Source organism: Lepus europaeus, chromosome 16 (genome assembly GCF_033115175.1).
Source record: "Lepus europaeus isolate LE1 chromosome 16, mLepTim1.pri, whole genome shotgun sequence".
Lineage (NCBI taxonomy): Eukaryota > Metazoa > Chordata > Mammalia > Lagomorpha > Leporidae > Lepus > Lepus europaeus.
Window position 1 is genome coordinate 90,581,826 of NC_084842.1, and position 16,800 is coordinate 90,598,625.

The 16,800-nt window shown below is 45.5% G+C and overlaps 1 protein-coding gene across 1 annotated transcript in view; it reads left to right on the forward strand.

Annotated features, from left to right (window-relative positions):
- The window catches only part of POLN (DNA polymerase nu), a 205,819-nt gene that overhangs the window by 19,243 nt on the left and 169,776 nt on the right, over nt 1–16,800 (forward strand). Inside the window, exon 3 of the mRNA XM_062213723.1 lies at nt 16,080–16,159. Coding sequence (XP_062069707.1) covers nt 16,080–16,159 — 80 coding nt within the window. The remainder of the gene's footprint in view (nt 1–16,079; nt 16,160–16,800) is intronic.

Consider the following 16,800-nt stretch of genomic DNA (forward strand, 5'->3'; position numbering starts at 1 on the left):
TTTCACTCTTTTTTTCTTTTTTCCAAAGATTTATTTGAAAGAGTTACAGAGATAGGTAGAGATAGAGAGAGAGGTCCTCCATCCGCTGGTTCACTCCCCAATCGGCCGCAATGGCTGGAGCTGTGCTGATCCGAAGCCAGGAGCTTCCTCTGTGTCTCCCATGTGGGTGCAGGGCCCCAAGGACTTGGGCCACCTTCCACTGCTTTCCCAGGCCACAGCAGAGAGCTGGATCAGAAGTGGAGCAGCTGGGACTAGAACCGGCGCCCATATGGGATGCCAGCACTTCAGACCAGGGCTTTAACCTGCTGCACTACAGCGACGGCCCCAAGTTTTCACTCTTTTAGTGTGACTTTGAGGTTTGATGTTCTGCGTAAGTTTGGGGGCCAAATCATCAAATTATAACAGTTGGTATTATGTTTCTGTTGAGCAAACATTGAATTTGGAAAAATAGTGGAACTTTGATAAAGATTCTGTGTTGTCTATTGCTGTTTATAACTATTGTTGTAAATGTGCTGGCTTAAAGCTGCACATTTAATGTTGCTTAGTTTCTGTGGGTCAAGAGCCGGGGGCGGCTCACCCGAGTCTTCTGCAAGGCTGCAGGCCCAAGTTTTCAGCCAGGGTTGAAATCTCATCTCAGGCTCAAAGTGGAAGTCACTGTCTTCCAGGCTCACATGGTTGTTGGCAGAATTCCGTTCGTTTTCATGTGTCCTAATATGGCAGCTTAGTTTTTCAGAGCCAGCAAGAGAGTCTCCCTAGCAAGATGGACATTACAGACTTTCCGCAATACAACCACACATGCCCATCACTTTTTTCTGTTGGCTAGGAGCCAATCACGAAGTCTTACCCACATTCAAAGGGAACACTAAGCAGCATGGCTTGGGGCCATCCTAGAGTATTTCCACCAGATTCCAACGGTTTTCTTCTCGTGAAGTATGAATGAGTTAAAGTTGGATTGCTGGTGGGTAATTAATGAATGATGAGCCTGGAGACTTTCACTGATTCCCGGACACTTGTCACATGCAGCTGTTTTTGTATCAAGGCTTTATTTCTTATAAAAAATATTATAAATCAGCATTTCATTTCTGTAATCCCATTTCATACCGAATAAATGTCAAAAATGAACTCAGAAGTGAGTGGGAATAAATATAAATATTTGTTTTACAGACATTTATTTTTAAAGAATTATTTTTGAAAGAGTTGGAGGGAGAGTCAGAGATAGAGGTGTCTTCCATTCACTGGTTCACTCCCCAGATGTCCATAATGGCCAGGGCTGGGCCAGGTTGAAGCCAGGAGTTTTCTTCTGGGTCTCCCACTTGGGTGCAGGTGCCCAAAGACTTGGGCCATCATCTGCTGCTTTCCCAGGCCATTAACAGGGAGCTGGATCATCAGTAGAGCAGCTGGGACTCAAACTGGTGCCCACATGAGAAGTTGGCATTTCAGGCAGTGCATTAACGCGTCTTGGCCCCCAGACACTTATTTAGTAAAAACAAATAATATTAAACCCCTGGTACATTGTCACTTTGGAGGCTAATTTTATAAGTATTAAAAATTTTTTTAGATGATACAGTTATACATATTTATGGGTATAGGGAATGTATAAAGATCATATCAGGATAGTTGTCATATCCATCAATTCAAACGTTTATCATTTCTTGTGTTGAACATTTAGAATCTGCTCTAGTATCTTATTTTGAAATATACAATTAATTGTTGTCAACTGTAGTTATCCTACTGTGCTGTAGAACTTTAAAAGTAGTTTCTCCTATACTTCAGTACCTCTATACCTCTTAATTATCCTCTCTTCATTCCCCTTCTCCCCAACACCTTTCTCTGGTAACCATTGATTTTACTCTACTTCTGTAAGATCAGCTTTTTAATTTCTGTATATTAATTGAGAGAACATGCAGTGTTTGTCTTTCTGTGTCTGACTTCACTTAACATCATATCTTTCAGTTTCATCCATGTTGCTGCAAATGAAATAATTTCATTTCCTTTGGATTGGAGGTTTTGGTTTTTTATTTTAAGATTCATTTTATTTATTTGAAAGAGTTACAGAGAGAGAGACAGAGAGAGAGGTCTTCCATCCGCTGGCTCACTCTCCATATGGCCGCAACAGAGCTGCGCCGGTCAGGAGCCAGGAGCCTCCTCTGGGTCTTGCACGTGGGTGCAGATCTTCTACTGCCTTCCCAGGCCATAGCAGAGAGCTGGATCAGAAGAGGAGCAGCCGGGACTCGAACTGACACCCACATGGGACTCCGGCGCTTCAGGTCAGGGCTTTAACCTGCTACGCCACAGCACCCACCCCTGGATTGGAGTTTACTTTTTTGGTCAGTTAGACTGAGACGTGTCAAGATATCTATCCAGTAAGGCCTGGACTGTTGATGGGCATTTGGGTGCCTTCATCCAGTATCAGAGTGCCTGTAATCAAGCCCCAGCGTCACGTCTGAGTCCAGCTTTCTGCTAGTGTGCACCCTGGGAGGCAGCAGATGATGCCGCCAGTACTACATCCCTGCTACCCACTGGGAGACCAGGATGGATCAGACTGCTGGTTTGAGCCTGACCCAGTCCTGGCTGCTGTGGGCATTTTAGGAGTGAACCGGGGTCAGCGCTACGGCTCACTTGGCTAATCCTCTGCCTGCAGCACCGGCACCCCAGGTTCTAGTCCTGGTTGGGGTGCTGGATTCTGTCCCGCTTGCTCCTCTTCCAGTCCAGCTCTCTGCTGTGGTCTGGGAAGGCAGTGGAGGATGGCCCAAGTGCTTGGGCCCTGCACCCACATGGGAGACCAGGAGGAAGCACCTGGCTCCTGGCTTTGGATCAGCACAGCGCACCAGCCGTAGCGGCCATTGGGGTGAACCAACGAAAAGGAAGACCTTTTTCTGTCTGTCTCTCTCACTGTCTACTCTGCCTGTCAAAAAAAAAAAAAAAAAAAAAAGTGAACCGGTGGATGGAAGATACTGTCTGCCTCTGTGCTTTTCAAATACATTGAAAATAAGTAAAATTTTCAAGAAGCTTGACTGTTAAATCTTCTTGAAACAAACATAGATCTTTATTTTAAAATCCTTTTGCTGTGGAAAAAAAATTTTCGGAAGCTTAAAATATACCTAAATAGTTAATATGAGAACATCTGTGTTAACTACTACTTCGACTGCTAACACCTCAGAATTTACTTCTCAATTAAAGCCCTATCCCTATTCAAAGGTAACTATTATCCTTTTATAGCAATAAAAGTCCTAATCCTGGGCATTTTATGTTGTTGCAAAGATCTATTTGGCAGAGATTACTTATTGTCCTCCACACTGGATTCCATTCTTCCCTTCTGAGGTACAGGATTATGCTAGTTGGCTCAATCTCATTACAATAAGGTGTGATCAAGTGGCTAGACTCCTGTCCATGGGATGTGAGTTCAAGAGATGGATGCAGTTTCCTGGGAGGGTCAAAGACAGCCAACTTGTTTGCTCTCTTTACAGTTGAAACCTGAAAAGATCCCTCCAATCTTGCAATGATGAGTGTCTTCCTAGTGTGTTGTGGAACAACATGCCACAGGGATCCTGGACCTGAGTGATTTCATCAAACAGCTACACTAGCTGAGACCATTTGCCTCCAAACATGAGACAGAAATAATCTTAGCTTTGATTCTTTAAGCCATTGTATTGTTAGGTCTTGTGTGATTGTAGCTTTTGTCCTAAATTCATATGCCTTTAAAGTTTATTCAGAATTGGGTTCATCTGATTTAAATTTTCATTGACTTTTTTTTGTTTGTTCAGTAATGCTGCCAGAAGTCACTGGTAAATACTAAGGGAGTCTCAGTTTTCAGGACTGTCAGCGGACGTACTGGGATATCTCTTGTGTTTTGTCTCCGTACATGTAGAAATTAATGTTTTCTAGCACATGTTTATTCATTTGAACTTCTTGGAGCTCAGATAAATATGGTGTTATTCCGTAATATAAAAATATTTCTACAAACACTACAAAGTAATAAAAATTTGAGATCCTAAAGGGAAATATTTGCTAAAAATCTAATTAATGTTTCAGTTTCTTTTTTCCCCACCACCGTTTGGAAATACTTGCAATTCAGGAACAGATACATAAAAGCTAAATGACAAAACAGAGCTATTGTAATTGTATTCATTCTAGTCAGGGATATATTGATAAGCATTTTATCTCTGTCAAATAAATGTACAATTCTTACAGCCAATCCATTACCAAACCCTGCAAGGTCTTAGATTTCAGTTCCCACTACTGCTGCCCTCTTTCCTTCTCTTGGGGGTTCTTGTAGACTCTTCACTGCTCTTTGCCTTCAGTTCATTCCGACTTCGGTCTTCTCTTCACTCCATCGCTAGAATTAGCTGTTTTTTCTTTTTTTCTTTCTTTCTTTCTTTATTTATTTTTTTTGACAGGCAGAGTGGACAGTGAGAGAGAGACAGAGAGAAAGGTCTTCCTTTTGCCGTTGGTTCACCCTCCAATGGCCGCTGCGGCCGGCGCGCTGCGGCCGGCGCACCGCGCTGATCCAATGGCAGGAGCCAGGTGCTTCTCCTGGTCTCCCATGGGGTGCAGGGCCCAAGGACTTGGGCCATCCTCCACTGCACTCCCTGGCCACAGCAGAGAGCTGGCCTGGAAGAGGGGCAACCGGGACAGGATCGGTGCCCCGACCGGGACTAGAACCCGGTGTGCCGGCGCCGCAAGGTGGAGGATTAGCCTAGTGAGCCGCGGCGCCGGCTTGTTTTTTTCTTTTTTTAAAGATTTATTTTATTTATTTGAAAGAGTTACAGAGAGGTAGAGCCAGAGTGAGAGAGATGTCTTCCATCTGCTGAATCACTCCCCAAATGACCGCAACAGCCAGAGCTGAGCTGATCCGAAGGCAGGAGTTTCCTCCGGATCTCCCACATGGGTGCAAGGGCCCAAGGACTTGGCCATCTTCTACTGCTTTCCCAGGCCATAGCAGAGAGCTGGATGGGAAGTGGAGCATCTGGGACTTAAACCAGTGCCCATTTGGGATGCTGGTGCTGCAGGCTGGGGCTTTAACCTGCTGTGCCACAGCACCGGCCCCTAGAATTAGCTCTTGTTTGCAGAATTTCTTTCTGGAGACATCTTCATGTGCTCCGGAGTGCCTGTGCTCCAGCCTGCCCTTTTAGTCTCATGTTCCACTGCTTTCTCTCTTCCAGTGTGCTCCATTCACATTTGATTGTGATTTCCAAACGCATGCCACTTTTCTGTCTTCATCCTCTATTTAATCTTTTCTCTTTGTCCTTGGCTTACAACTATTGAGTTTTGAAATCACACTGTTCTACTCAAATAATGCTGTATTGGAAGAAGACTGCTTTGTTCATGAAACGTACTGTGAAGTAGGGGTTCTTTTCATATTCCTTTAACTCTAGATTTTTAGCTTCTTGAAGGCAGGTTAAGGTGTTCTGCCACAAGTGGGCTGATCTGTTACTTTTTTTTTTTTTAAGATTTATTTATTTTAAAGTCAGAGTTACACAGAGAAGGACAGGCAGAAAGAGGTCTTCTATCCACTGGTTCACTCCCCATTTGGCCGCAATGGCCAGAGCTGCACTGATCAGGAGCTTCTTCTGAGTCTCCCACATGGGTGCAGGGACCAAGGACTCGGGCCATCTTCCACTGTTTTCCCAGACCATAGCAGAGAGCCTGATCAGAAGTGGAACAGCCAGGTCTTGAACTGGCGCCCATATGGGATGCCGGCACTGCAGGCAGTGGCTTTACCCACTACACCACAGCACCAGCCCCCATTACTGACTTTTAAAAAAAATATTTAGGGGCCAGCACTGTAGCATAACGGGTGAAGCTGCTGCCTGCAGTGCCGGCATCCCATATGGGACCTGGTTCTAGTCCCAGCTGCTCTACCTCTGATCCAGCTCTCTGCTTTGGCCTGGGAAAGCAGTAGAAGATGGTCCAAGTCTTTGGGTCCCTGCGCCCGTGAGGGAGAGCCAGAAGAAGCTCCTGGCTCCTGGCTTCGGATCGGCGCAGCTCTGGCCAGTGTGGCCAATTGGGGAGTGAACCAGCAGATGGAAGACACCCCCTCCCCCGCCGCTCTCCTTCTCTCTTTGTGTAACTCTGACTTTCAAATAAATAAATCTTTTTTTAGGGGATTTATTTATTTGAAAAGCAAGGCTATAGGGAGAAAAAAGGAGGGACAGGTCTTCCATCCACTGGTTCACTTCTCAAATGGTCCCAACAGCTGGGACTGGGCCAGGCCGAAGCCAGGAGCCTTATCTGGGTCTCCCATGTGGATGCAGGGCCCCAAGCCCTTCGGCCATTCTCTTCTGCTACAGAGAGCTGGATTGGAAATGGAGCAGCTGGGACTTGAACCACTGCCCACGTGGGATGCTAGCATTGGAGGTGGCAGCCCAACCTGCTGTGCCACAACACCAGGCCCTCCGTTACTGATTTTTAAGTGCTTTCTGCAAATATAACACATGAAGAATGTTACTGTTTTATTATATTAGGAGGCTTCAGAAAGTTGTGGAAAATGGAATTAAAGGGTGAGTTTATTGTGGTGCAAAAATTTGAAATTGATCCATGCAAAGTATCCTCAAAAAGTTAATGGGCATGCATATTATGAGTAACCATAGATTCCGAAGTTTTGTGAACTTCAGAATAAACCTAATTTTTAATTCCATTTTCTGTGAACTTTTTGAAGGACTCTCTTGTGTTGTAAATATTCAGGATCTTTGAGGGAGCTCTCTTGGTAATACTTTAGGAGAAGAGAGAAGGAGACAGCTGTCTTTGACTGGTTCCTTCCCCAAATGCCCACAATGGCCAGGAATTCAATTGAGTCTTGCTGTGTGTCTGGCAGGAACCCCATCAAGTGAGACATCATTGTTGCCTCCCTGGGTCTTCAGTTAACAGAAAGGTAGAGTCAGGACTGGAGCCTTCTATGAGGATGCCAGGCTAAATGCCAACCCAAAAAGTATGTTTGTATTTTTTTTCCCCAAAAGTTGTAACCCAAAACCAAATATTAAAGCATTTTTATATACTTGCACACACATATACATGTATAATTTTATATAGGTTGTGTGTTTCATCCTTAAATTTTTTATTCAGTCTTCTTGGTTGCTGCTGCCTCCTCGTCTCCTGGCCATTAAGTCACAATATGATCTGTCCAAGAAGCAATGGCCCTGTACAGGCAATCCAGGGACTGGCATTGTGGCAGTGTATACAGCTGCTGCTTGCAGTGCTGGTAGCCCATATGGGCATCATTTTGAGTCCTGGCTGCTTACAGAGAAGCAGAGAGAGAGAGAGGTCTCCATCTGCTGGTTCACACCCCAAATGGTCACAACAGCTGGAACCGTGCTGATCCGAAGCCAGGAGCCTCTTCTGGGTCTCCCATGTGGGCACAGGGGCCCAAAGACTTGAGCCATCTTCCAGTGCTTTCCCAAGCCACAGCAGAGAGCTGGATCAGAAGTGGAACAGCCGGGACTTAAACTGGTGCCCATATGGGATGCGAGCACTGCAGGTGGCAGCCTTACCCGCTATGCCACAGCAGGGGCCCCTGCGCCACTTCTGATTCAGCTCTCTGTTAATGTGACTGGGAAAGCAACTGAAGACGGCCCAAGTCCTTGGGGCCCTGCACTGACGTGGGAGACCCAAAAGCTCCTAGCTTTGACCTAACCTAAAACAAGAAAAAAGGCAGTCTAGTCAGGGGGACAGAAACAGAGTAATTTGGAGAGTGTTTAAAACATTACTAACTAATAATGGTATTAGCTATCAAGGAATAGAAAGAATTTGAGCAAATCCAGTGGTGGACAGATACAAGGATCATCTTCTTCCCCTAGGGCTAAAATAGGGGACAGATTTAGAAGGGGCACTCCCCTTAAAGCTGAGACTTAGCCCCTATCAAGAGAACATGAATGTAACTCACTGGCTGGCTGTGGAGTGTGCTGAGGTGCCCCTGAAACTGGCCAACAGGAACTCGCCGTGGGCTCTCACTGAACTCACTGAGAGGGTGACAGTGCCTGTGGAACTCAGAGGAGGCCGCCCTCAGGATCTGAAGCTTGCTAGAGGGCTGGCTGGGACACCTAGGAAATGGCACGTGGGCCGCTGCTGGGTATGTGATGTACTGACCAAGAGCGGCAGGCAGAACCAGATTGGCCCCTAACTCTGACAGTGTCCCTCCAGCACCCTCTACTGGCAGAGTTTAGCATTGTGCCACATGTTTACAGGAACCAGCTCCATCCTGTTCACAAGCAGTACAAGGAGGGGTCAGTTTATAGCTGAAAGGCAGTAGATTGATGCCAGGCACAGAGCTGAACAGGACTGTGCCCCAGAGGGACGGCAGAACCTAACTGTGACGCTCAGGCGGGGCCTTTGAGGTACTTGCGTGACTAGGTTTGAGGGTGCTGCATCAAGATGGGTAGAAGAACTAAGGTGGGGTCAGGGAGAGTTGTGGGCTCACTTTTCAGGGATACCAAATTCAACAACAGTTGATAAGAACCCAAAGATGGTGCTAACATACTACTAGGAAGGCTCTTGATCCTTTGTAGGCAATAGTGAAGGAGAAATTTCAGAACTGCCAGGAGGTGATGAAAGAGGGGTAAAACCCAGAAAGCCGGCCATGCTGGAGTGTGTATCATGTGGGACTGGAAAACTCAGCTGGTGGCAACGTTCTGTGGGAGGGTCTGTTGGACACTCAGGTTCCTGAAGCAATAAAGAAGGCTCTGCTGATGGAGTGGAGGTGGGGTTAGGGAGCAGCAGCTTCATAGAGAAGCTCGGTGGTGCTCGTCCGCTGTAGTTCAGGGCTGATAAGAGGAGATGATGATGGTGAGGGTGAGAGGCTCCTGTAATAGAGGGGTGCCGTCAGAAGCAGGGTAGGCACAGTTCTCAGGAATGGCCAGGTCCCAAGACAAAGGACCATACGACACTGTGATAAGTGTATATGACGGTTACTCCCCTGCTCTTTCCCTAGGACCCTATAACCACTTACACATGGGGAAGGTGAAATACTTAAACCTTTAGGGAAAATTGGCCGTGAGGTTCAATATGACATTGATATTTGGAGACTTGGAGTGTCATTGTGGTCCTCTGTTGCAGTCGGGGCTTAGGGACCCAGGTGATATGTGGAGCCTTGGCCTAGATCCTACTCATATGAGTCCACAGGATCCATACCTCCTCTCTTCCTCCAGTTCTCAGAAGTATCTTCCATCTGCTGATTGACTCACCAAACAGCCACAAAAGCTAAAGCTGGGCTAGGCTGCAATCAGGAGCCGGGGATTCCATCCAAGTCTCTCCCATGGGTGGCAGGAACTCAAGTACTTGACCATCATCTGATGCTTCCCAAGCACATGAGTAGGGAGCTGGATCAGAAGTGGAGCAGCTAGGATTCAAACTGGCAGAATATGGGATGTGGGCATGCCAAGTGGTGATTTGACCCATTGTGTTATTATGCCCACCCCAATTTGGGGGTTTTAGGAGTAGAGGTAACATTCAGGAATATTGCTCCAACCCACATGAGAGGTCTTCAAAAGGTTCCTGTGTATTCAAAACTGTGCTTAACTTTCAAAAAACTTTTACACCAAAATAAAGTCATTATAACATCTAGTTTGAAGCATCTAGTCTGAAAAGAGCACCTTTCAGAGCAGCATGAATTCTAAACCTGAAGCAAAAGCAAGCATTAAATTGATGGTAAAATTGAGGTGGAGGAATGCTTTGTGAAAGTTTTATGGGGACAGTGCCCCTAAAGAAATCAGTTTACAAATGAGCACCTTGTTTCAGGAAGTGACAAGATGTTGAAGGTGAAGCCCACAGTGGCAGACCACCCCCATCAATCTGTGAGAACAGAATCTTGTTTGTGCCCTAGCTGAAGAGACCTGATGATTAACACCAGAAACAAAAACCGACACCATGGACATTTCAGTTGGTTCTGCTTATGCAATTACTGAAAAATTGAAGTGCAGCAAAATTTCTGCTTAAACGGATGCCAGACCGCTGTGCCTAGATTAGATGCAGATAAGAACAGAGTTTCCAGTGAAAATTCTACACAGCTGAGACCAAGATCCTGAAGCATTTCTCTGAAGATTCCTAGCAGGAGATGGAACATCTTGATGCCAGTGCAGTCGTGAAAACAAAGCACGAAGAAAAGCAGTGGCTGCCACGGAGGGAGCAGAGGCCCAGAGCAAGAGCAAAGGCTGTCGTGATGGTTCTGTGCGACCGTGCTTCTTCCACGTTTCACCATCAGTTTGATGTTTGTTATTGCTGACTTTCTGAAGGCCAAAGAACACTAGTGTCCACTTATCCGGAGAGTGTTGAGAAAGTCTGCCTCCGCTTCAGGGGAGGGACGCCTCACCAGAGTCTACCACAGCAATGTCTTGCTTTCATCAAGTAAGGGCGATTTGGCCAGTTTTAATGGGAAATGACGAGGCATCCACTTGGCAGTCCTGATCTGGCTCATTCGGACTTCCTTTTGTTTCCTAATTTTTAAAAAATCTTCAAAGGGCACCCATTTTTCTTCATGTAATAATGTAAGAAAGGCTGCACTGACATAGTTAACTTCCCAGGACCCTCAGTTTCTTTAGTATCACTGCTGTCAAGGAACTTGAGCTTGATGGAGCTTTGGTTAGAAATGTTCTGTTTTTAATTTTTACCTTGTAGTTGTGTTTGCCATGAACCGTTTGATGCTCCATTGTCAAGTGTGTGACACTAAAAAAGCCACAGGAAAAGCACAAGGACCAGGAAAGCACCCTGGCAGAGGTCCAGACTGAAGCACGTGCTAAACTACATGGACTTCCAACCCAGTGGATCTCAGGGTGTCAGATATCTGGTGGGAAGAGATGTCATGTGACGTTTATGGGAGATCCGCGATGGGAAATCACAGTGCAGAACCACCAAGAAGTGGGGCTGTAGCAATCTGTTTTAAGTTGTAAGTGGTTAATTTGTAGTAGATACGAGCAGGCCGGTAGGTACTACCAAGCTGCCTAAGTAGGTAGCCCAGACTCCCATGAGATGAACAATTTTAGACCTGCTAATGGAAGAGACAAAGGCTAAGCTTGGTTTAAACTGGGTTGGTTTGGTAAGTGCAAGCAACGGATGGGTTGCAGGTGTACCACAGTCTGATTCAGATAGTCCTGATGACAAGGTTGAAGGGAAACCCAGTGGGTAAAACTTTGGGTAGTTTCTTTGTATGGAAAAAACAATGGCCCCAGGGTTAGAATTTGGACTACTGAGCAGTGGTGAGTGAGTTGACTTGATCAGGGACCTGGAATGGGGACGATTGGGAGATTTGGCACCAGGCGTTGTTGGAGCAAGGAATGTGGACAGCTCTGTGGGAAGGGACATGAAATATATCCCACACGGCAGTATCTACCCCAGAGGATACAGCAAACAGCCATGGACGGAATTACCTGGCCAAGCCTCTGTTCCTTGCTGTCCCCTGCTGGGCATGGGCTTTTTAGTGGAGTAACCACAAGGCTGGTCCCGACCACATGATGCTCCCGCTCACCAGGACTGTTTCTTTGCTGAGCATCCAACATTCCAACGGAGAACAAATGCCAAGTTCCCAGTCGCACCAACTTTTTTGAGAAGTCATTTGAAGGCCAGTTGACAGTGCTGACCCTCCTGCACCCTGAAAGGTTTGACTTGACTGACTGACACGTGCCCCAGGCCTGTCCTCTTCACAAGGCCTCAGCTGCATTGTCCAAGGCTCCAGAGTGCTTGATCCACTGGAACAGGGTCTGCATGCAAGCTGCAGCAGGGGTAACCGAGAAGCTGCCAGACGAGAAAGCAGCAGAGTGGTCTGCGGAAGGCACAGCTTGCAGGTGACACCCTGCAGAGAGAGCAGCGACCTTCAGGATGTGGTGTGCACTGCATCAGTCAGTGTGCCTGGAATTCAGAGTGAACTTGTCTGGGAACCAAGGAGTGGATGCCATCAGTCTCAGTGACTCGTGCCTCTGGGTGCTACAGGTTTAAAGTCCTTGGCTCCCAGACGTAGACCTTCCACCGAGGGCACAGGGAGGGTGCCATTCGGATTCACGCTGTATCTGTCACCTGCTCCTTCCAGTTCCCTGTGCCAAGGGACTGACAGACAAGGAACGTGAATTCCCATCCTGAGCTTCAGGAGAAGGTGGAATAGGCAGAGAAGCGCTCACGTGATGTGATTGGTCACCGCTGGTCCCCTTCCCAAATTTGATAGCAAAGTCAGGGGCTGTGGCCACTGAAGGACGTGGTGACTAGAGACTCACCTCTCAGGGATGTGGTTAGAGCAGATAAGCCATCTAGACCAGCAGAGGTGCTGAGTGGGGACCAGGAGACCTAGAGTGGACTGTAGAGGAGGAAGATGAGTGTAATTTGCAACCTTGGGACCAGTTACAGTGACAAGGTGGAGTTCCTCTCATCAGCCTGCTTTTTGTAAGTTCCCCAGCTAAGAGGCCTACCAGAATCCTCTCAGCTGCTCCAGGAATGTGTGTAGCAAGTGTCTCTGAGCAGTTTAAGTGTGGACTAGTGAGCCCTGTGAGTGTCCAGATTCCTGTTAGTACTAGAGCTCTGGTACTCAGCTTCTGAGACAGCCCCTCCCCTCCTGGTGAATGCCCTGGCTGCAAAGAGCGTCTTTGCCCATGGGTGCACTCCTTCCCCAGAAGCAACCAATCTAATGACTGGTGTAGAGGCTCAGCTCCATAGACTCACCAGGGGACACCTCTGTGGGGCCAGGCCAAACCCAGAGCAGGACTTGAATGACTGCGTCCTAGCCAGGTTCTTCTTTGGCATGGTCCTGCTTCTCACTGCCCAGTCAACTTTCGTTTTTTAAAATTTTTATTTGAAAGGTGGAGAGAGAGAGAGAGACAGACAGACAGACAGAGGCTTTCTGTCGATATGCTAGTTCACTCCAAATGCTCGTGATGGCTGGGAGTGAGGAACTCAATCTCAGTCTCCCAGGTGGAGATCAGGGACCCAGCAACGTGGAGCCATCTGCTGCCTCCCAGGGTGCACTGTAGCAGGGAGCTAGAATGGGAAGCAGAAAACCAGACCCAGCACTCCAGTGTGGGCTGCAGTTGTCCCAGGGGTGGTCTGAACTGCCGCGCTGAAGACACGCCTCCGGTCGACTTTCTGAATGTAGACCTCCCTTTGATCCTGTACATGTGTGACATCTTCAGGCGCATAAATGGGAAATTTGGTCTCGTCTTAGAAAGTGAAGTTACCGTTTTCAGGCAGCTGATACAGCTAAGTCATTCTCTTTAATAGCTGTGCATTTTGTGATATGGATGTTACATAATCTATTCATCAATTTCCCTCTTGATTGATATCTACCGTTTTCAGTCATTTGCCATAATGAGCCACACTACTTTAAGCATTTTGGTCTAAGCCTATTTACTATTGCTTAAATTTCTATAAGACAGTTGCAAGTGAGATTGTTTGATTAGATTGCCAGTTTAATTTATATCTGTGTGTTCTTATTGAAGTCCACTTTCTCTTGTGCCTGTGTGTATACATATATACATATGTGTATACATATATACACATACACACACACACATATAAAACCACACACGTCCTATGTTTATACTTCAAAGTGTCACAGGCTGCACCCAACTCAAGAACCAGAGCATTCCAAGCATTCCCAGCAGCCCATCTTGGGCTACCTTTGGGTTACTCCTCTGAACTCCCAAGAGCAATGTGTGTATTTTTAAAAGACTTACTTATTTGAGAGAGAGTAAAACATAGTCAGAGGTCTCCCATCTGCTAGTCCTCACCCAAAATGCTTGCAACAACCAGAGCAGTTGAAACCAGGAGTTGGGAACTCAAACCAGGTCTCCCAAGTAGTTGGCAGGGAGTCAGTTACTTGAGCCATCACTCTTGCCTCCAGGGCCAGAATCAGGACCTGGAGCTGGGGTCAAATCCAGGCACTCTGAGTGGGATGCAGATGTTCTAACTGTCGGCCTAACTACTAGGCAAAGTGTCTGCCCTGATGGGTGCATTTTTGATTTTAGTAAGTGTTGACACTTTGCTTCTCACAAAAGTCACAGCTTTTCACATTTTACCAGCACTGCGTGAGACTGTCTTCCTCACTCCATCTCACTATACTTACAGTTGTGTTGCTTGCTCACAAAAATACATTCTGGGAAATGCACTGTTAGGCGATTTTGTCATTGTGTGAACATCATGGAGTATATAAACTAAGACAACTATGACATCACTAGGCAGTATTATCTTGTGGGACAAGGTCATGTATGTGGTTTGTCCTTAACCAAGATGGTGTTGTAACTGCAACTTTGATTTCCCTGACTTTTAGTGATTTGAGCTTTATGTTGTATTTATTTGCTGTTTGGATTTGGTATTTTGTGTGTTGCCTCTTCCTATCCCTTGTTCATTTTTCTATTGATTTGTTTTTCTTGTCAAGGTGTAAGAATATATTATGTAATACAGATTTTGACCCTTTGTTGTTTTTGTTCCAAATAGTTTTCCCAGTGTGTTTTCTTTATTGAATGCTATATGAACCAGCCCTATTTATTCATGTCATTTTTCCCAAATTGAAATACTGTCTTTATTGTATCTTAAGTTCTCAAGAGTCCTGGCATTAGTTTCTGGACTGTCTGTTCTGTTCTAAAGGTTGTTTTTTGTTTGTTTGTTTGTTTGTTTTTGTCTATTCCTATTCAGATAATACCATGTTGACTTGATTTCAGTGGCTTTATATTATGTTCTGATAATATAGCAAGGCAAATTTTTAAGTTAAATTTCTTGTCTATTTCATATATTTAGTACTTCACATATACTTTGAAAATGTTTTGTTTATTGAAAGACCCCAGTGGTAGGTCTGTAAGTGGCATCACATTCGATTTATGTTTGGAAGAGAGGCCACGGGGCTGGTGTTGGGCAAGCAGGGTGACCTGCTGCCTGTGGTGCCAGTGTCCCAAAGGAGCTCCGGCTCAAGTCCTGGCTGCTCCACTTCTGGTCTAGGTCACTGTCGAGATGCCTGGGACAGCAGTGAAAGATGTCCCAAGTACTTGGGTCCCTGCCACCTATGTGAAAGACCCACGTGGAATTCCAAGTCCCTGGCTTTGACCTGGCCCAGCCCTGACCATTGTGGCCATTTGGGAAATGAACCAGAGAAAGGAAGATCTCTCTGCCTTTAAAATTTTTTTTTAAAAAGTATATTTGGAAAAATTTAAATATTTTTTATTTAAAACAATTTTTAATTTATTTATTTTCATTTAGATAGATATTCCATGCACTCCCAAAATGCCTGCAACAGTCAAGGATGGGCCATGCTGAAGCCAGGAGCCTAGCACTCAACCCTGGTTTCCCTTATGAGTGGCAGGGACTTAAGTACTTGAGCCATCACCTGCTACCTCCTAGGGTGTGCATTAACAGTAAGCTGGAACTGGAAGCAGGGCTGGATTTCAACCTGGGATTTTGATATTGGACACAGGTGTTCCAAGTGGGGTTCTGACAACTGTGCCAACGCAGGCCCCCAGAAGTAAACATTTTTGATACATGTCCTAATGCTTCATCTTTCCATTTGTACAGCTCTTGTTTTATTCCATTTAATAAGATTTTTAAGTTTTCATCCTTGGGATCTTTGTGCTTTTTTTGTGAAATTTATGCCCCCAAATAACTTTTTTTCTATTGTAAATGTAGTATTTTCCTCCTATTTATATCTCTTTTTTAATTTTATTTTTACTTTTTTAGATTTATTTATTTGAAAGTCAGAGTTACACAAAGAGAGATGGAGAGGCAGAGAGAGGTCTTTCATCCATTGGTTCACTCCCCAATTGGCTGCAATGGCCAGAATCTCTAATTGTTCCATTGCAATATTATTCATCTCAAGGATTTACTCAGACTTTTAATACTTAACAAGATTTCTGTAAAAATGTTGACTTTGCGTTTTCAGAATCAAGTGTTCAAATGTAAATGCCAAGTAATGATTTTTAATAAACATAGATTTGCCTCCAGTTAATTTGAAGGTACTTTACATAAATGTTGCAATGTAATATGCATTTTGGACGTGATTTTTAGGTAAGTTAGTAGTGAATAAATACCCTGAGTATAGAGGCTATTTTCTGTGTTTAGCTGATTGTATGATGTATAGTTCAATGTTCCTTTAATGCATCATGTTTCTTTCTTGTTTTTAAAAGCTGTAGAAGCGATAAACAAATCCAGTGTTAAGTGTTCAGTACTACTTGAAGATGGGAAGAATCAATCACTGGAAAAAAAGGTAAATCATTACAAATGTGCTTAATTTTTTCTTATTTGAAAGTCAGAGTTATGCAGAGAGAGGTAGAGGCAGAGGCAGAGGCAGAGGTAGAGAGAGGTCTTCCATCCAATGGTTCACTCCTCAATTGGCTGCAACCGCTGGAGCTGTGCTGATCTGAAGTCAGGAGCCAGGAGCTTCTTCCGGGTCTCCCATGCAGGTGCAGGGGCCCAAGGACTTGGGCCATCCTCTACTGCTTTCCCAGGCCATAGCAGAGAGCTGGATCAAAAGTGGAGCAGCCAGGACTAGAACTAGCGCCCATATGGGATGCTGGCGCTTCAGGCCAGGTCATTAACCCACTGTGCCACAGCGCCGGCCCCGTAAATGTGCTTAATTCTAAACGGATAATCTTCATTTGTCCAAAGAATACTTACTAAGTGTCCTATTATTTTATTTTTTTAAAGATTTATTTTTTATTTATTTGAAAGAGAGTTACAGAGAGAGGTAGAGAGACAGAGAGAGGTCTTCATCCGCTGGTTCACTCCCCAGATGGCTGCAATGGCCAGAGCTGCGCTGATCTGAAGCCAGGAGCCAGGAGCTTCTTCCAGGTCTCCCTCATGGGTGCAGGGGCCCAAGGACAAGGGCCATCTTCTTTTTTCCCAGGC